We start from the raw sequence: 20,418 nt of genomic DNA, 5'->3' as shown, positions 1-20,418 counted from the left end.
CATTCTCACCCCAGTCTGGCGATGGCCGTAGTCCATAGACTGGTGCACCTGGTCTTCATCTGCGATCAGAGATTGTGTGGAGTCCTCCATGGACTCCTCACGGAGGTCCTGCATCCCCACGCACCTCTGCAAATGGAAGGCCCCATGCCGGGGGAAGAGGCATCAATGGCTGCCTGGCACTCTCCACAGGGGAAAACCCCTGGGAGATTCTGCTCCCCAGAACACACACACAGTGGGACGTCTGAACAGACCTCCCACCAGGGAAGAAGACAGATGACAGCTGGATGTCTAGGGATGACATCTCAGTAGACAAACTTGTCCTTGACACTCACCTTTCTGTCCCAACAGCCAGGACCTGGAGTTCTGAGGTATCAACATGACAGCCCCACCAGGATTCCCATAGGTGATACCCTGCTCCTGTTCAGTGGGGGTCCCCTTGTCTCTTCCTTCCCCAAACATAGTGATATGAGGCGTGCGGATCTCCCCAGATGGGCTCACAGGTGAGACCTTGCCTGCAAGAGACTACCTGGGGCTGCCCTGTGTTACCTGTAGATGCCCCCTGCCAGGTCTCCGCAGGCAACGGGAGTAGAGGGAGCGCCAACATTGGCCAATTCGGACAAGGCACCCACTTCGGGCTTTCCGGACATGAGGATTAGGAGAAGGTGCGACGCAACACGAGAACATCCTCCTCTCTTGAGCGTATCCCACAAAATGAGCCAGACACAGGTCTGTGTCTAGAATGTGGGTGCCTGGCTACCAAGGGTTCTAAGTTCTGTTGGGGTCTGTCACCAAGGAAGTGAGGTCACTTTTCCAAGATTCCACATTTGGCCCTCACCCTCTTCACTATGTCTACTCCTCACCTGTACACTGTTATACAAACACAGCCCCTTCAGTGCACGGTCCCCCACCCTGTGGAGACAGGGCTGGCTCTCAATCTCCCTTCCTGACCTTGAAGGTCACCCTAGACAAGTCCTGTGTGTTTTTCCATTCGGTCCCCCAGTCGAATACGTGCACAGTGGGGATCGTGCTATCCTCTGTATCCTAGGGAATTCATCAAGTGTACTTGAAAACAACGTAGAGAGCTCACAGTGTCTTATCACCTCTGGATAACACACAGACTTGTGGGTGGAAGAATCACAAGAAGGGGTGGAGACAGAACACTGAATGATACCAGTTGATGAGGTTATTCAAAAAGCCCACCAGATGTTTGAAACAGCTACAAGTTTACCATGTTCTGGTATTAAAGGGATATGAATTCCTTGGTGGAAAAAATAAACACATCTGCTCTAATCCCTGAGAGCACTCTGAGGCAGGGGAATGCAACTGCACAGGTGTGAGTCACCACCTTCCCTAGAGTGTCATTGTCTGAGTTTCATATAATTGTGATTGCCCGTCACTTCAAAGCAGGGATAGCCGAAGTGTAAGTCAATCACTTCACAAATAACCCAGGGACACGGAGAGAACAAGAACGTCTTCTAACCATCTCTCTAACTGCATAGCATTCTAGAGAGAAACTGAGAAGCAGATTGTAAAGGGAGATTATACAAATCTGGAGCCCAGCAATATGTACATGTATTATAGTGTAAATGCAGAAATTGTCCCTTTGGAAAATAAACATGTATCTCAAGTGGACCTATGAACAGTGTACAAGATTTAATCAATTCTGATAGACATTCTATGTATTCACTCTATTAAACTATGAAGCAAGATATCCTTAGAGGATATTTTACTGCACAACTTAGGAAAACGTTCCCTAAGAAAAATTTCCATATTTAATGAGAATGTCTCCAATTCAAAAATGGTCATGTGTAGGATAAACAAGGAAGGTGTTTTGATGTAGCCTTGGTGTAATGATTGGTTGAAATTATGACGACGAAGAAAATCCCTCAAAGAAAATAAGACTACACCTTCCATGATACCACTGACAGCAGATCATCTGCTCCGATAAGTTTTAGATTTCTCTCTTAATTCCTTCTTGTTTTATTTTTTTTCTTTTGACAAGATCATGAAGTAAAAACTGTCCCTAAGGGACCAGAAAATACATGAGCAAATTGTGAAAGTTGCTGTATACCATTTCAAGTTTTCTGTTATGATTTTTATTAAAGTTAATTTTTAAAATATGTAATGATCTTACAAAAGAAAAGATTTCCTTTTTTGTGACAGAGTCTCACTACGTTGCCCAGTAGAGTGCCACGACATCACAGCTCACAGCAGTCTCCAACTCCTGGGCTTAAGCGATTCTCTTGTCTCAGCCTCCCAAGTAGCTGGGCCTTCAGGAGCCTGCCACAGTGCCCAGCAATTTTTTGGTTGGAGTTGTCATTGCTATTTTGCAGGCCTGGGCTGGGTTCAAACCTGCCAGCTCTGCTGTACGTAACCGCGGCGTAGCTGCTGAGCTACAGGCGCCAAGCCACAAAATAAATTATTCTACAAAAAAAAAAAATGCAATACAAATGCATTAAACATAAACACTCCTGAAACTTTACATCAGGGAACTATATCTTGTTCAGCCAGCAAATTGTTTTTATTTGGTTTCATATGTTTAAAACATGTCAATATTTATTTATTTATTCATTCATTCATTTCTTAGACAGGATCACACTCTATCACCCTGGGTAGAGGGCTATAGTGTCATAGGTCACAGCAACCTTAAACTGGGGCTTAAGCTATCCTCCTACCTCAGCCTCCCTAGTAGCTGAGATTACAGGCGCCTGCCAGGACACCTGGCTAATTTTTCTATTTCTAGTAGAGATGGAGTCTTGATCCTTCTCAGGCTATTCTCCAACTCATGAGATCAAGCAATCCACCCACCTTGGCCTCCCAGAGTGCTGTGATTACAGGTGTGAGCCACCACGCTCAGCATAAATATCTAGACATTTAAATCACTTTTCTCAATCTCAGCTAAAGAAAGATGCTGCGAGAAAGCTGAAAGCACATGGGAACTTTGCAGCATGACCTGCTCACTAATGGTAAAGCAGAAAAGAGCAGGAATCAGGATTCCGGAGTTGGTCACACGAGCCTTTCTTGAACAGTATTCTTACCAGAACTAATAAAATCAATGTGATTTAGCACGATTAAGGGTTCTATACACACACATGTATGTTCATGTGGTGGGAAACCTGTGGCCTTCTTGATCCTTGTATGCAACTTTTTCAATGAATCCAAATTTTACAGAGCCAATTATTCTCTGGCAGTGCCTGTGGCTCAAAGGAGTAGGGCACCGGACCCATCTACCAGAGGTGCTGGTTCAAACCCGGCCCCGGCCAAAAACTGCAAAAAAAAAAAAAATTTTGATTTTATTCTGTGAAATTTGGATTTGATCAAGGGACCGTACCTGGGGTTCTGAAGGGCCATATTGGCCTGAGGCTGGTTTCCCCACCTTTCAAATCTGGATGGTACCGCATGCTGCACGCCCAGGCTGTGGGACATGGCCTAATGATTTTGGACTACAAATCTGTACAGCATGTTCTGAAAATAGTAGGCAATCGTGACAGTAAGTATTTGTGTGTCTGAATAGGTCTAAACTTTGAAAAGGTGGACTACAAATACAGTATAAGAGATTGTTTTCAATGGTATCCCTGCACAGGACACTCAGCATGAAGGAAGCTTCCAAAATTAGAAGTAAGTCTCTGGGTAAATCAGCGAGTTAAGGAGTGGGTAATGTTAAGGGTTAGGGGATTATCATATACTGTTGTAGACTTTATAAATACTGTACACTTAGCTACACTAAATTTATATTTAAAATTATTCTCTCTTCAGTAATAAATTAACCTTACCTTCCTGTATTGTTTTATTTGTACATCTTTGAATTTTGTGAACACACTTACTTTTTTGTAATAAAAGTTTACATAGCCCAACTGTACAAAAGTATTTTCTTTCTTTATATCTTTATTCTATAAACTTTTTCTGCTTTTACGATTTTCTTCATCTATTGTACATAATGCAATGGTACATGTTAAAACTATTCAGTGTGGAGCATAAATGTCTTACCATGAAAAATGAGCAAGTCGGGTGCTGGTTATGTTAACAAGTTTGAAGTGAGCTTTGCAACCTGTATATCAATTTAGCACAATGTACCCTATAAATGCATTACTATACACAGTCATGATTTCATAGAATTAAAAATGAAAGTCATTTTGATTAAAAAAAATTGAAGAAGGTAATCAATGGCAAAGTGATTTGCCAAAGGTCCAACAGAACTAGTAATAATTCAGGAGTTGAGTGTTTACTTTTATTTAGTATAATATCCATATACAGTGACATTATTAATGTAAGTTGATACAATTTTATTGCTGATAAATTTTGATTTTTATATGCAATGATGAATTAACTTCAAGAAGCATGTGACACAGCAACTAGATACTCTTCTATAATATAGTCAAAAGAAAAAATCATTCTATATAAGATGAAATATCTTTGCATTAAATAACAAAGAATGTTAATAAAAGTGACCTTATGAGTAATAATTTTATTTGGGAAGACAATTTTACCGTCTTCAATACATATAAGTTACTTGTACATATATTGTCTGTCTACAAAACATCTGAGTACTTGTACATACATTATCTAATTGTAAACTGTAAGATAGGTAGATATTCTTACCTCAACATTATATTTGAAGAAACAGAGAGCATTAAGTGACTCGCTGAAGGCTAAATTACTAGTAAATGGCAAAACTGAAATTCACATCTAGGGTCTGTCTATTTACAAAGTCTACCCTCTGGCATTATACTAGGTTCCTCTCTTGTATCTACAAACTGGGCAAGGCTTTTCATGAGTTCCAAGTTTATTTTAAAACATCATTCCAAACATTCTGATCCTCCACACTTAGAAGTTGAGTAATGGTAAAGCTGTAAAAGACAAGTTCACAAGGGGTGGCCTGGATTAACTTCTTTCTTTCTGTGAAGATTAAACAATGATCTCCATTTTCTTCCTTTTCTCTCTAGCTCCAGAGAACTGAGCAATAACTCCAATATTTATTGAAGACACACACGGAATAATGAGAGATCATTGCCTTAAAATTACTGTAACCCTAGGACTTACTTAGCATAGTGCTATGGACAGGTGCTAGTACATGCGTATCATTTTAAGTGAGTGTTGTATAACTAATTAAATAATTGATACATTACTTAAATACGAATATTTTTTAAAACACACAAGAATAAGAAGATGTGGTTCTTAAGCTATAGAAGTACTATTTATAATATATGAGTATAAACAAGTCAATTACATAATTTATAGCAATTTATTTTGACTTCAAACAGAATTTACTTACCTCTTAGGAAAATTGTATTTGACTGGAATCTAAATGGCTGGTTGTTAGAATATCCTCGATAAGCCTGAAGTGCCTCTGTGGTAATTATTTCAACTATCTGTTTATCTTAAGGAAAAGTGAAAAAATAATGACATATTAGAATATACATTCAATGTAATTTTCACATTGAAATATCTATTTTACAAATTGATATTTCTTACAAATTGTAATTATGAAATGTAAATGCATTTTACCACCAACTACTCTAAATTTTCTGTCTTCTTGAAGTGAAGATGCACAGAGATTACACAAAAAGTCATTTCTTACTGTTGCAGATTCTGTAGCACCAGGCACAAGCACTCTTATATACTGAAATCCTGAAAGAAAACAATGAAAAGCTTATTTCATTGTTTATTATTATTAAACAACAATAATTGTTATTATAAATAATTATTTCATAATTTATTTTCAGATTTAGCTATTTTCAATCCATTAAAAATTATATTTATTCATGGCCTGGCAAGTGGCCCATGCCTGAAATCCTAGCACTCTGGGAGAGTGAGGTGGGAGGATCCCTTGAGCTCAGAAGTTCAAGACCAGCCAGAGCAAAAGTGAGACTCCATCTCTACCAAAAATAAAAAAAATTGATCCAGGTGCTGTGGTGGGCACCAGTAGTCCCAGCTACTCAGAAGGCTGAGATAGGAAGATCAGATTACTTGAATCCAGGAATTTGAGGTTGCTGTGAAGTTGGCTGATGGCACAGCACTCTAGCCCAGGAGACAGAGTGAGACTCTCTAAAAAAAAAAAAAAAAAAAAGGAAGGAAGGAAGGACCTCTGTAATCCTAGCACTCTGGGAAGCCCAGGTGGGTGAATTGCTTGAGCTCAGAAGTTTGAGACTAGCCTGAGCAACAGAAAAACCCCATCTCTACTAAAAATAGAAAAACTAGCCATTGTGGGGGTTGCCTATAGTTCTAGCTACTGGGGAGGCTGAGACAAAAGTATTTCTTGAGCCCAAGAATGTTAAGTTTCTGTGAGCTCTGACATCACAGCACTCAATCCCAGGGTGACAGAGTGACACTCTTTCTCCAAAAAAAAGAAAAAGAACAAATACTTCAGCAACACAGGTGCATTTGTTAAGTTGGGAACAGGGGAGAAAAGGAGAAAGAATGTTTTTTAAAGATTACTAAAGCAGGCTCGGCGCCTATAGCTCAGTGGCTAGGGCACCAGCCACATAAACCAGGAGCTGGCGGGTTCGAATCCAGCCAGGCCTGGCAAACAAAAACCAACAAAAAAAAAATAGCCAGCCATTGTGGCAGATGCCTGGTAGTCCCAGCTACTTGGGAGGCTAAGGCAAAAGAATCACTTAAGCCCCAAAATTGGAGATTGCCATGAGCTGTGATGCTACAGCACTCTACCTCGAGTGACAGCTTGAGACTCTGTCTCAAGAAAAAAAAAGATTAGTAAAGCAAAAGTATACACATTAGGAGATATCAAATTTTATTCCACTCTTTCTACTTTATGTTTTCTAACTAACTATAAACATAATTTGGGGTTAAACAATAAATTGCTTGATGTTTTGATTTTCCATTTTAATGTTTACCTTTTGAAAGGGGGCATGCTTCATCTGTACAAAGGAACCTTGCACCTTGTGTATACTTAGTTACAGTCATCATTGCAATCACAATTCCTTGTAGCATATAAAATCTCTGAGATGTATAATCAAGTGGAAAGTCACTAAGATCAAGAGCATAACTTGGCAGAGCAGGTAAATGTGTTAACTTCAGCACAATATTAATCTAATAGGAACATAAAATTGTATTAAAAATTGCAGATCCAATTTTACTTGCATTACAATATAGTAAGTATACTGCTGAGTAAATTAACTAAATGATTTGTTAATGTTAGCAACAAACGTTTAAGCATAAGAGAAAAGAGGTTCTAGTATAAAATCAAAGAAGTGAAAATCTTATAATCTAGTGTTTTTAATTGAAAATATCGGTATGAACTCATCTTTCCAAAAATGTACACATTTCCTTGCTATATCCACTGAAAAGACTTGAAAAAACAATGTTAACCCAAGAGCAAAGAACTCCTAGTACCCAGAATGTGATCTGTAAATACCATTTCTCACTAAAAGGAACCAGAGCTCCGTGGAGAAATGGCTGATTCAGGTCTGGGACAGAAAATATACCATATGGACTAGGGCATCTTCTTGTGACAGAAATCAAGGGATCCATCAAAAGCAAATGGCATATGTCAAAAGTATATAGGTGCAATTTTGAAGAGCATCAAAAGGAATAACAGATTCATTAAAATATCAGCTATATTAAAAAGTCCATGAGTTCTTCATATTTTAAAAAAGAAAAAACAAAAAGCAAAAAACCTTGGAGTTTCATCATCGGAAGCTGCTAGATTTCAACTTGTTACTTTCTGAAAATGAATAAAGGTAAAGAATCACACATTTATCCTGTCTTTCCAGTAAAAATTGTATTTCAAAGTAAGCAAATAGTTGATGAGGAAAAATTTCTTCTATGGAGTAATTTTAGCTAATAAATTCAGAAAAAATGCTAAAATTGAAAAAAATGCAATTTGACAACTCCTAATTCAGTCAAAGATTCTAAGCGGCGCCTGTGGCTCAGTGAGTAGGGCGCCGGCCCCCTATGCTGAGGGTGGTGGGTTCAAACCCAGCCCCGGCCAAACTGCAACAACAACAACAACAACAAAAATAGCCGGGCGTTGTGGCGGGCGCCTGTAGTCCCAGCTGCTCGGGAGGCTGAGGCAAGAGAATCGCGTAAGCCCAAGAGTTAGAGGGTGCTGTGAGCCATGCGGCACTCTACCCGAGGGCGGTACAGTGAGACTCTGTCTCTACAAAAAAAAAAAAAAAGTCAAAGATTCTAGGCAATGAACATCAATGGCTGCTAAAACCATTAAGTAAAAGTTGATGAGAAACCATAAAATGGAGAGATCAGAATGATATCACATGAACCCACTGATCGACTGTGATACTTAAAAGTAGAATAACAGATATTATATTCCCCTGATATGGTGCAATATAGAATACATTATATCAACAATGGTGTATTCTTGTCAAAATGAGTTGACTCTGAATCAAAAAATCCTTTAGAGCCAACTTCTATTTCAGAAATATGAGGTACAGGAGAATAAGATAACTAGCACCACAAAGAAGCAATTAGACAACTTCAGGTCATATAACAAGGGACAATTAACTAGTTTCTTCAAAAAGTCATTGGTATAAAAAGGGTGGGGGGGAATAGTTCTAGACTGAAAGAGACTTACTGAGATGTAAGAATCAATTATAATGCGTGAACCTCGTTTTGGTCCTGATTTGAGCCAACTAATTGTAAGACATTCTTGAGAAAAAAAGCAAATTTTAATATGAAATGGATATTAGATGATATCAAGGAATTACTGTTACTTTTGTAAGGGAGTGATGATGGCATTGTAGTTATATAGGAAAAATGTTCATAGTTTTCAGAGGTTGATACTAAAGTATGTAGGGATAAAATAATAGAACATCTAGATTCGCTTTAAAATATTTCAGGAAAAAACTGATGATACAGGTATGGCAAAATATTGTAACACTAAATCTGAGAGATTCAGTATATTATTCTCTTTGCTTCGGGTATGTTTGAAATGTTTTATTATAAAAGTGCTTAATGTTATAAGTAACAATATAGGGAATAAAAATGCATGTGTAAGATAGTTCATTGAACTTTGAAAAAATATAGTGTACCTTTTTTTTTTTTTTTTTGTAGAGACAGAGTCTCACTTTATGGCCCTCGGTAGAGTGCCCTGGCCTCACACAGCTCACAGCAACCTCCAACTCCTGGGCTTAGGTGATTCTCTTGCCTCAGCCTCCCGAGTAGCTGGGACTACAGGTGCCTGCCACAAACCCCGGCTATTTTTTTGGTTGCAGTTTGGCCGGGGCCGGGCTTGAACCCACCACCCTTGGTATATGGGGCCAGTGCCCTACCGACTGAGCCACAGGCGCCAACCTAGATACCTTTTAATAAACAAAAAGAATTTTTTTTTTTTTTAAACAGTCTCAAGCTGTTGCCCTGGATAGAGTGATATGGCATCATAGCTCACAGCAACCTCCAACTTTTGGGTTCAAGTGATCCTCTTTCCTCAGTTAAAATAAATGAATACAGAAATATTTATTTAGAAGTCATCATAAAAGTTTGTATCTGAGTTTCCTTTGCTAAATTTCACTAAAACTTACTTGAGTTTCTGTTTGTAATTGTCCAATTAATGAGAGAGTCTTAACAGCAATAAAACAGACCTATGATTTCAAACAAACAAACAAAAAAGTTACCAAAAATTCCATGTGGTATAAAATTATTTCTTTCTTTAACTTACTGATTGAAAAACTCGAGCAGCTTGTAAAGGCTGATGTAAAATGTGATTTCCAAGTTCGGCATCTAATTCAACAACATCAGAAGGATTTATTAAAATATTGAATCGATAGACAGCAGAACTTTGTTTAGAATCTGTGAAAACAGATAAAAGTCATAGTCAAGATAATTATATGTTGGAATTTAGTTGAGAGTTTCTAAAATAAACTCATGGCTCGGTGCCCACAGCTCAGTGGCTAGGGCGCTAGCTACATACAACCAAGGCTGGCAGGTTAGAACCTAGCCCCGCCTGCTAAACAATAATGACAACTACAAGAAAAAAATTGCCAGGTGTTATGGCAGGCGCCTGTGGTCCCAGCTACTTAGAAGGCTGAGGCAAGAGAATCACTTAAGTCCAAGAGTTTGAGGTTGCTGTGAGCCGTGACGCCATAGCACTCTACCGAGGGCAACATATGAGACTCTGTCTCAAAAAAATAAATAAATAAAATGAGGGCGGCGCCTGTGGCTCAGTGAGCAGGGAGCCGGCCCCATATACCGAGGGTGGCGGGTTCAAACCCAGCCACGGTCAAACTGCAACAAAAAAATAGCCGGGCGTTGTGGCGGGCGCCTGTAGTCCCAGCTACTCGGGAGGCTGAGGCAGGAGAATCGCCTAAGCCCAGGAGCTGGAGGTTGCTGTGAGCTGTGTGACGCCACGGCACTCTACCGAGGGCAATAAAGTGAAACTCTGTCTCTACAAAAAAAAGGAAAATAAAAAAATAAAGTGAAATAAAATAGTCATCTTTGCCAAACATACCATTGTAGTACTTGCAATCATCTATAAACTTTTGGAGGCCTCCACTTCTGTCAAGATAAATAAGGGCTGCCTCTTTCATTTTTAGATTTGACATTTTCTCCTAGTTAATGATTCTTCTGTATTACCAACTGATAAACCACAGTTGTTGGTAAAGAGTATAGATGGTGAAACTATAGAAAAAGTATCAGAAAACCTAGAAATAAAGTAAGACAAATTTTACTTTTGAAGTCCTATAGTAAGACTTTACAAACTATTAAAGTGTGAAATAAAACTAAGTAAAATCTCTAACTTTGAAAAAATTCCTACCCGAAGAGAAACAAAACTTTGCTTTCTTTTGCCAAATAACATTTTTATCAACACTAGGTTCTAAGATCCTCTCATAAGATTGCAAACTGAAAAACAATAGCCTCAAATGTTTAACAGAGTAGGTAATTCCAAAAAAAATGCTTGTTGAAATAAACAGTATCAGATAATGAGGATCTCTCGTGTTTTAAAATGAAAGTGATAGAGATGTCTTGAAAATTTAATCTAAGTAGCAAAATGTAGTAGAACGAAGAAACCTGGGAAATTTGAGAACTTGATTCTAGACCCAGCATTTCCTGGTTGTTGTGGGGAAATCATCTGACCTCTCTTTAGCAGCAGTTCTCAACCCTTTGTAACAAGGAAAATACATCCTGCATATCAGATATTTACATTATGATTCATAACAGTAGCAAAATTACACTTATGAAGTAGCAATGAAAATAATTTTATGGTTGGGGGTCACCACAACATGAGGAACTGTATTAAAGGGTCGCAGCATTGGGAGGCATTAGGAAGGTTGAGAACCACTGCATGGGAAAGGAAAGGGTTGTATTAGATAATTAAGGCCCTTTCAGTTCTGTAGCTTGTTATCAGTGACCAACATAAAACATTAAACCATGGTAATGAGTACAGAATGGAATATATAAAATTCATTTAAAGACAAGAGGCCCTAATTGGAAACAATATATAATTGTAGTAGGTGCTAGGAATAAAATGCTTAAGACTAGATACTGCCTTTCAAGAAGCTGCCAACTTAGAGAAGTCAGAAATAACGACTAACACATTGGTTCACTGGTTTCCAAATATTTACTTGGCATCTACTATTTACTGGGTACCAGACTGTCCTATGCACGAAGGATACAAAAATGAGTAAAACGTAGCCTCTTATCTTTCACAAAGAGTACAGTGAGGGAAGACACATGTAAACAGTTATGTGACAATTTAAGTGCTATAATAGAAACATGAATATACTAGGAAGCACAAAAGGGCCAACATTTACGAAATACTTTACAAATATTTGATATTGGGATCATCTTGCATATGGGTCATAAGATTTTCTATTGTTTTAGGACATTTTAATTGAATACAGTAGGGTTATAGAGAAGCTATGAATTCTACTTTAAAAGGGTCATTTGATAGATGAATGTTTCACTTATTGGAAGAGAGGTGAAGAGAAAGAGGAGGCAGTGTTCCAGAGATAGAGGTCACTCCCTACCTCCATTATCAGTTCTACACCACTGGATCCATATTTCTACTATTTGGAGTTTAGGCTACTTTCCAAAGAAAAGTAACTGAGACTGTCCTTTCCAAAATTACTTAGGGGTGAAACTTCAGAGTTTATTTCTCGGTGGCCATCAAGTACAATGATCCTAAAATGCGTGTTGTGTTTAGGACATCAAGTTTCAGCTTCTGGGGTAACATTAGGTTTTCAGGGCTGAATGAAAATGATAAAGAAAGAGTTGGGTGAGGTCAGATTATGCAGATTCTGAAAACTTTTGTAGTCCATGATGATTATTTGGGAACTCACTAACATTTGTAAAACAGAGACTAAATAACGGTCAGATTTTTTTTTTTTTTGAGACGGAACCTCAAGCTGTCGCCCTGGGTAGAGCATCACAGCTCACAGCAACCTCCAACTCCTGGGTTCAAGCGATTTTCCTGCCTCCGCCTCCCAAGTAGCTGGGAATACAGGCATCTGCCACAACGCCTGGCTATTTTTTTGGTTGCAGCCATGATTGTTGTTTGGCGGGCCCGGGCTGGATTTGAACACGCCAGCTCAGGTGTATGTGGCTGGTGCCTTAGCCACTTGAGCGACAGGCGCCGAGGCAACGGTCAGATTTTTATTTTGGGAATCAGTCCCTGCCGCCGCTAGTAAAGTAGGTTGGAGTAGCGGAAGAGTCAATAATCAGCTTTTAGGTGTTGCAACATTCTTAAAAATAGTATGGCCAGTTCTGGAGCTTTTGCAATTAATAAACTCATGGCTCGGTGCCCACAGCTCAGTGGCTAGGGCGCTAGCTACATACAACATACAAGAGAAATGGAGTAGTTAGAGTCTAGAATTTTAAAGACTTTACACGGGACCTGGTTAGTAGCGGGTCCGTACAATACGGGGAGGAATAATTAGCCAAGGGTAAGTGGGTTGGCGTGACTGGATGATGTTGCTCTCATAGGTAGTGTGGCACCCAAAGAGAAGCGCAGGGAGATCAGGGAAAGTTCATTCGCGATAACCTGAGTTTGCCTCCTGCGACGCTCAGGTCTATGCGAGGCCGGCGGGAAGTAAACCAGCGCCTGGAACTCAGCACCGTGGAAAGGAGGAGGCTAAAGTCTGGGCGCCAGCGTTAAAGTGGCGGTGCTGGGGGTCGAAGATTTTCAAGGAAGAGGATTAAGTGGACGAAAAGATACGGGAGGCTGTGAAAAGCATTAAAAAAGGCGAAGAGGGATAGAATTCTAAGTCTTTGGCCCTCCCCAGAGTATAAAGAACCCAGTTCTGTCCGGGCGCGGTGGCTCACGCGTGTGACCCGGGCATCCTGGGAGGCCGAGCGGGCTGAATCGCCCAAGACCGGCCCGGTCAAGAGCCAGACCCCGTCTCTAAACACAGCCGGGCGCCTGCTGGCCCAGCTACTTGGGAGGCTGAGGTAGGAGGATCGCGTTAGCCCAGGAGTTTGAGGTTGCTATGAGCTAGGGCGACGCCACTGAGCTGGAACCTGGGCGATAGAGTGGGACTCGGTCTCAAAACAAAACAAACCCCAAGTTCTGCTTCACTTGCAACAGGCGCGAAATCCTATCCCCTCCTCGCCCGGTCAGCAACCAGGGATGCACTGAGGAGGGGAAGGCGGCAGGAAAACACTTCACAACCAAAGCGGATGGGTAAGGAGCCAGCCTCACCAAGTAGGACCCAGAACCCCTCCCACGCACTACAGCAACCTCCGGTACCACCGCCCTCGGCCGGGTGCTGGTTTGCACCCGCGCAGTCGCCCACCAGCTAGTCCGTGGCGCTCCTGCAGCGCCGGTGCGGCGGGGCCCTGGCGCGCGAGCGCGTTCTCCCGGGACTGCAGGCGCCCTTCTGTGGCCAGGGAAACCAGCCGGCTGGTCCCCGCTGCGTTAATTTCTTCGCGCTTGCTCCCTCCCACCCAGGCCGAGAAGAGACAGGGCTATGGTTGCTTTTCCATGTTACTGCAGGCAGAGGGTGTCGATGTTTGCCTAAAAAATTTAGAACTGCTGGTGGTAATGCAGTGGCTTGCAACTTCGGAAAACAAGCCAGTACGCCCTCAAAGAACTAAACCCAGAGTCCACCCCTACGTGTGCACACGTGCATACTCAAGAGAATTGAAATGCTCGCGTGGAAACCTAGGCACGAATGTCCATGATATTATTCATAGTAGCCCCAAAGTAGATAACCTAAAAGTGCTTTTTTTTTTTTTTCTTTTTTTGTGTTCAGACAGAGTCTTACTTTGTCACCCTGGATAGAGTGCCATAGTGTCACGGCTCACAAACTCTTGGGCTCAGGCTCGGTGCCTGTGGCTCACGCGGCTAAGGCTCACACAGCAGAGCTGGAGGGTTCGAATCCAGCCCGGACCCGCCAAACAACAATGACGGCTGCAAACAAAAAATAGCCGGACGTTGTGGCGGGCGCCTGTAGTCCCAGCTACTTGGGAGGCTGAGGCAAAAGAATCTGTGGCTCAGTGAGTAGGGAGCCGGCCCCGTATGCCGAGGGTGGCGGGTTCAAACCCAGCCCCGGCCAAACTGCAACAAAAAAATAGCCGGGCGTTGTGTTGGGCGCCTGTAGTCCCAGCTGCTTGGGAGGCTGAGGCAAGAGAATCACGGAAGCCCGAGTTGGAGGTTGGTGTGAACTGTGTGTCGTCATGGCACTCTACCCGAGGGCGGTAAAGTGAGACTGTCTCTACAAATAAAAAAAAAAAAGAATCATTAGAGCCCAGGAGGAGTTGTAGGTTGCTGTGAGCTGTGATGCCAAAGCACTCTACCCAGGGCAACAGCTTGAGGCTCTGTCTCAAAAAAGATAAAAAAAAAAAAAGAAAAAAGCAAAAACAACTCTTGGGCTCAAGAGCTTCTCTTGCCGCAGCCTCCGCAGTAGCGGGAACTGCAGGCGCCCACCGCAATGCCGGCTCTTTTTAGAGACCGGTCTTGCTCAGGCGGGTCTGGAACTCCTGAGCTCAAGCAATCCACCCGCCTCGGCCTCCCAGAGTGCGAGGATTACAGGGCTGAGCCACTGTGCGGAGCCCTAAATGTTCATCAGCCATCAATGGATAAATGTGATGTATCCATACCATGGAATATTTTGGGGCCATAAAAAGTAATGACATAAAACATATAGAGTGAAAGAAGCCAGACATAAAAGCGCACACGTGTGATTGCATTTCTATGAAATGTCTGGGAATTTCTGTGAATCCGTACACACGCATGAAGTCCAAAAACGGGGAGGGAAAAACAGCCATTGCTAATGGGTATTGGAGTTCTTTTTACTTTCTTTTTATTTCATTTTAATTTTTTTTGAGACATTCTCACTATGTCGCCCTCACTAGGGTGCAGTGACATCACAGCTCACAGCAACCTCAAACTCTTGGGCTTAAGTAATTCTCTTGCCTCAGCCTCCCGAGTAGCTGGGATTACAGGCTCCGACCACAACGCCTGGCTATTTTTTGGTTGCAGTTGTCATTGTTGTTTAGCTGGGCCTGGCCAGGTTCAAACCGCCTGCCTCCGTGTATGTGGACGCTGTCCTACCCACTGAGCTGTGGGCACTGTCTACCTTTTTTTTAAATTGTGGTAAAATATACATAAAATCTACCATTCTAAAAAGTTTTTTTTTTTAAGTAGCATTTCTATATATTTACTTATTATTATTTTTTTTTTTTTGGCCAGGGCTGGGTTTGAACCTGCCACCTCTGGCATATGGGACCAGCGCCCTACCCCTTTGAGCCACAGACGCTGTCCTAATTTGATTCTTTTTGTCATAATTAGCAATGAGAAAAATGCTTCAGGATGCCAAGACTTAGAGGTTACTATACCATTCTTTATTTTCTAGTAAGGCAGTTCTAAATAACAGTTTTGATCTGAAAAAGAGAACTATAAAATAGCATAATTTTCCTCAAGTGAGTGCTGAACCAATCAAGAGATAAGACAAGAGCTAGTTACAGTGGCTCACATCTGTAGTCCCAGCTCCCAGGAGGTTGAGGTGGGAGACCAGGAGTTTTAGACCAGACTGGGCAACATAGAGAGCCCCTTGTCTCTAAAAAAATATTTTTAAATAAGATAGGCCAAATGCACAGCTCATGCTTGTAATCCTAATACTCTGGGAGGCTGATGTGGGAGGGTTGTTTGAGGATAGGCGTTTAAGACCCGTCAGAGCAGAGTGAGTCTTCATCTCTACAAAAAAATAGAAAAATTAATCGAGGTGGTGGTGTGTGTCTGTCTCAGCTATTCAGGAGACTGAGGCAGGAGGATTGCTCAAGCCCAGGAGTTAGAGGCTGCATTGAGCTATGATGACACCACTGCACTCTAGCCTGGGAAACAGAGTAGTTTGAAACCCCATCTCAAAAAAATAGACTAAATAAATTAAATAAATAAACCAACAAATAAATAAATAAGACAAAAGATAAAAGCAGAAGCAGATGAGGGCCAAAATATTACCTTTATTACTGATAATTTCTTTTAACAGCTCCAGCAGATTTTAGCATATTAAATAAACAAAAGTGGAGAGCAGACCTATTCTTTTAACTTGGTTCACAAATATCTAAATGTAGAAAAGTCTGGTTAAATCTTGGGTAGAGCTAGAATTTTTGGAATGAATAGATAGCCATCTGCAATAATAGAGGCCCAACTTGAATTTAAATGTAAGTGGATTCTAAATATTTCTACTTATCTTGAAAAGAAAAGTTTATTAAAAGAAAGCACTGATGGGCTAGTTTAGTGATCTTTTTTAATATTTTCTGCTGTTGAGTTTCTTAAGATTTATTGATTTTGGTAGTAGAACATGTTTCCCAGGCTAGAGTGCAGTGGTGCCATCATAGCTCAACGCAGCCTCTAACTCCTGGGCTTGAGCAATCCTCCTTACATATAGGCGAAAAAGTGTGCTTTCTTACGCTGACATCCAGAATTAGGCAAATTTACCCACCCAAATGTGTCAAGAGCTGGGCTAAAAGGCCTCACTTAGTCCATGGGGATGGGTGAGTATAGAAGATCATTGCTCTATGACATCAGCCAAGAGGAAGGAGACTGGGATATACATGCACTGCATTTTTCCCCCAAATTGATCAATTTGATAAACCAGTCATTCAGGAATTGGAGAGATCTAGGGGATGGAGAAGATCTAGAATGTTGCAATATAGTACAGTATAGTGCTTTCAAAGTAGTAGAATATAAATCTTTCCTTTTAACAGCAACATTCAAATATTCCTCATTCTGCTTATTGTCCCTCATTGAAAGTGATACTATTTCACCAGGTGCAGTGGTTCACACGTGTAATCCTAGCACTCAGGAATGAGTTGAGACCTGTCTGAGCAAGAGTGAGACCCTGTCTCCACTAAAGATAGAAAAATTGTGGTGGGTGCTTGTAGTCTCAGCTACTCAGGAAGCTGAGGTAGGAGGATCACTTGAACCCAGGAGTTTGAGGTTGCTGTGAACAAGGCTGATGCCATGGCACTCTAGCCTGGGGCAACAGAGTTAGACTCTCTCTCAAAAAAAGGAAAGAAAGAAAGTGATACCCTTTCAAACATAGATATGCAAACACAGTAAGCAAGAGTTCCATGATCTGGTTCTGCTCACATCAATCTTTGGAAAAAAAAGAATGAAGAATTTGTCCGCAGGCCCCAGTCAATCTGTTTGAACACACAGGGTGATCTCTTCCCTTTATCATACTTCCTGGGGTAGAAATGATAGACCAGTGTGCCTCCAATCATAATTTAATATCATTGTAAGAATTTGAATATGTCTTTAAAACTATAATTTGATATTTTAGATAAATGGAATCAAGTGTCTGTAATGTGTTTTCGTTTTAAATCCCTTTCTAACGTATGTGTTAATATTTATTTTCAGTTCCTTCAGGAATTAGTGACGACTTCAAGCGTCTCCTTTCCTTGACTTCCAGTTCATGCTGGAAGTTTACAGCAATACTTGCCAATATCTTTGCATCACAGATTGTTCCTCCTGGGACTTACAATTGGCTCAAACTCTGTTTGTTGATGAGTCTTGTACAGACAAGTGACCGTAGAAAGGAACTGGAAGATTGCCTGGATATTTTAATTATAACAAGTGATACTCTACTAGTAGACAGGTAAATATGTGACATGAACTTTTTTCTTTTTTTTTTTTTTATTAAGCAGACCTAGGCAGACCTAGGCTTCAAACCCCCCACCCATGGTACACAGGACCAGCACTTTAAGTGAGCTACAGGTGCCCAGCTGACATGAATTTTTTAAAATGTTAATTGGCCACAGGTTTGTATAAATTTTTTCAATAAGCATTATTATAAGAGGAATATTTAGGATTTATCTGAACTAGTATATATAATTATTCTAGTCACTTTTTATCAATAAAGTAATAAAGTTTTGAAACGTAAGTAGATAAATGAGATATTTGCTTTTAATATTTTGAGAGTGTAACCACTCGAAGTTTGAACCTTTTCCCTCACTCATTCCTTTGCGGATATGTAGCAAATGCATCCTTCCCAGCCTTCCTTTTCCCCCATTCCCTGGCTCTACCTTTGTGCTTTGTTTTCATTTTTTAGTAATCTTCCCCGCAAGGAGCCAAGAAGCCATTTTTAAATTTTTCTCCAAGATTCCATTCACTAATATTGATTCACTGTACCCAACAGTGCCAAAATTACTGTTTTGGTGATACCTCATTCCTAACTTTGGAATACGCCTCTACTCAGAGTTTTGTGGCTCCCCATTAGCAAGTACCCTTTTCTTAAAAAGTGACATGAATGTTCACAAAATTTAGAATAAGCTCCTTTTAAAATATTTTGTATGTAATTCTAAAGCAAAAAATAAATTTATAAAGTGAATTTAAAATAGAAAAATGCAAATCACCATCATATTAATTATACAAATAATATTTTGCTAAAATTAAATTGCCACTTGTAATGATCCAAAATTCCATATATTTCACCACTTTGTTTTCTACTCACGAAAGTATTTAGTTCCCTGACATACTCACCATGTCTGGCTATTTCCAAACTTTTAAATTTTATAATCTGAGAGGTAGAAAATAGTATTTTATTTTTATTTGCATTTCTTAAATGCATTTCTTATTTCAACTGGAAATAACTTTCAGCATCATTTAAATCTTACTAAACAATTGTATTATTTTTTATAAACCTCCTAATTTTGACCATTGTTTATTTTTCTTTTTTTTATTGTTTATTTTTCTAAGTTGTTTATCTACTTCTTACTAATTTGTGATGGCAGTTGAAAATTAAGGCCTTTGTCTCTTTTCCTGTTTGTCATTAACCATTTGACTTTTCTTATGATATTTGGGTCTATATGGCAGATTTAATTTTGTTTGTCTTGAAGTAAAATTTGTTTATAGTATAATAATCTTATCTTATTATTACCATTAAAATCAATTAATGAATTTTAACAAATACATAGACTCCTATACTCGCTACCACAATGAGCTATAGAACATTTTTATCACCCAAGAAATTACCCTCATTCCCTCTTCCAGTCAGTTCCTGTCTCCACAGGAGATTTCTGTAACCATAGATTAATTTTCCTATTGTTAAACTTCATAAAATGGAATCACACAGTGCATCCTCCTTGGGGTCTAGTCTCTCTTGTTTAACAAAAAGTTTTTGAGATTGGTCCAGTTTTATGCGTCAGAACTTCATCATTTTTTTTGATGAGTAGTATTCTCTTATATGAATATACCACAGTTGTTTTTCCAGTCTCCTAGTGGTGGATGTTGAGTTTTGCATGTTTTGACTAGTATAAAGCTACTGTAAACATTCTTGTACAAGTCTTTTTATGGAAATATTATTTTCATTATCTTGGGTAATACCTGGGAGTGGGATTGCTGTTTCATAAAAGAGATGAACATGTAGTACAGTATTTAACTTTACAAGAAATTGCTAGTTTTCCAAGGTGGTTGTACATTCCAGCCAACAATATGAGAGTTCTACTTGTTCCCAATCTTATCAAAATTTGTTTTGTCAATCTTTTTCATTTTAGACATTCTAGTGACTATGAAATGGCATCTCATGATTCTCATTTGCACATCTCTGATGACTACTGATTTGAGCTCTTTTTCATGTGCTTATTGTGGCTATTCATACATCATCTTTTATGAAGTGTTTCTTCGAGTTCTTTCCGTACCTTTTGAGGAGCATGCACATCTTAACAATATTCAATCTTCCAATCCATTAATGTTGTCTATCTCTCCTTTTATTTACATCTTCTTTAATTTCTTTCAGCAATGCTTTATAAAGATCATGTATGTTTTGTTAAATGGATTCCTAAATATTTGATGTTTTTGATGCTACTAAAATAGCATCGAATTATTTTATTAAATTCATTTTCAATAGTTTGCTATAAATATATAGAAATACAACTAATTTTTATATTTTGACTTTGTATTCTGTGACCTTGCATCAGTAGTTTTAAAAGTTCCCCACCTAATATTTTGCTAAAATTAAATTGCCACTTGTAATGATCCAAAATTCCATATATTTCACCACTTTG

General features: G+C 39.7%; 2 protein-coding genes across 2 annotated transcripts in view; both read right to left on the bottom strand.

The window, feature by feature from the left end:
- LOC128563566 (uncharacterized) overlaps positions 1-20,418 on the bottom strand; it is an 856,840-nt gene that overhangs the window by 682,429 nt on the left and 153,993 nt on the right. The window lies entirely within an intron of this gene.
- Positions 2,592-10,837, bottom strand: LOC128563568 (minichromosome maintenance domain-containing protein 2-like). The gene is made up of 7 exons (XM_053558959.1): positions 10,421-10,837; positions 9,632-9,762; positions 9,495-9,554; positions 6,852-7,047; positions 5,506-5,628; positions 5,273-5,377; positions 2,592-3,267 (listed from the first exon to the last, which is right to left on the bottom strand). The coding sequence occupies exons 1-7, from the start codon at positions 10,512-10,514 to the stop codon at positions 3,245-3,247; spliced, it is 732 nt and encodes a 243-aa protein (XP_053414934.1). The 5' UTR covers positions 10,515-10,837; the 3' UTR covers positions 2,592-3,244.

This window comes from Nycticebus coucang, chromosome 13 (assembly GCF_027406575.1).
Source record: "Nycticebus coucang isolate mNycCou1 chromosome 13, mNycCou1.pri, whole genome shotgun sequence".
NCBI lineage: Eukaryota > Metazoa > Chordata > Mammalia > Primates > Lorisidae > Nycticebus > Nycticebus coucang.
The sequence above is the reverse complement of the archived record's forward strand: the minus strand, read 5'-3'. Positions and strand labels throughout refer to the sequence as shown.

Excerpts from the sequence above, each read along its gene's own strand:
- LOC128563568 (XM_053558959.1), bottom strand. The coding sequence starts at position 10,514 with ATGTCAAATCTAAAAATGAAAGAGGCAGCCCTTATTTATCTTGACAGA. Across the intron at positions 5,629-6,851 it reads AGCATGCCCCCTTTCAAAAG|GATTTCAGTATATAAGAGTG; the intron begins GTAAACATTAAA and ends GTTTTCTTTCAG. Across the intron at positions 3,268-5,272 it reads AAATACAATTTTCCTAAGAG|TTTTTGGCCGGGGCCGGGTT; the intron begins GTAAGTAAATTC and ends TTTTTTTTGCAG.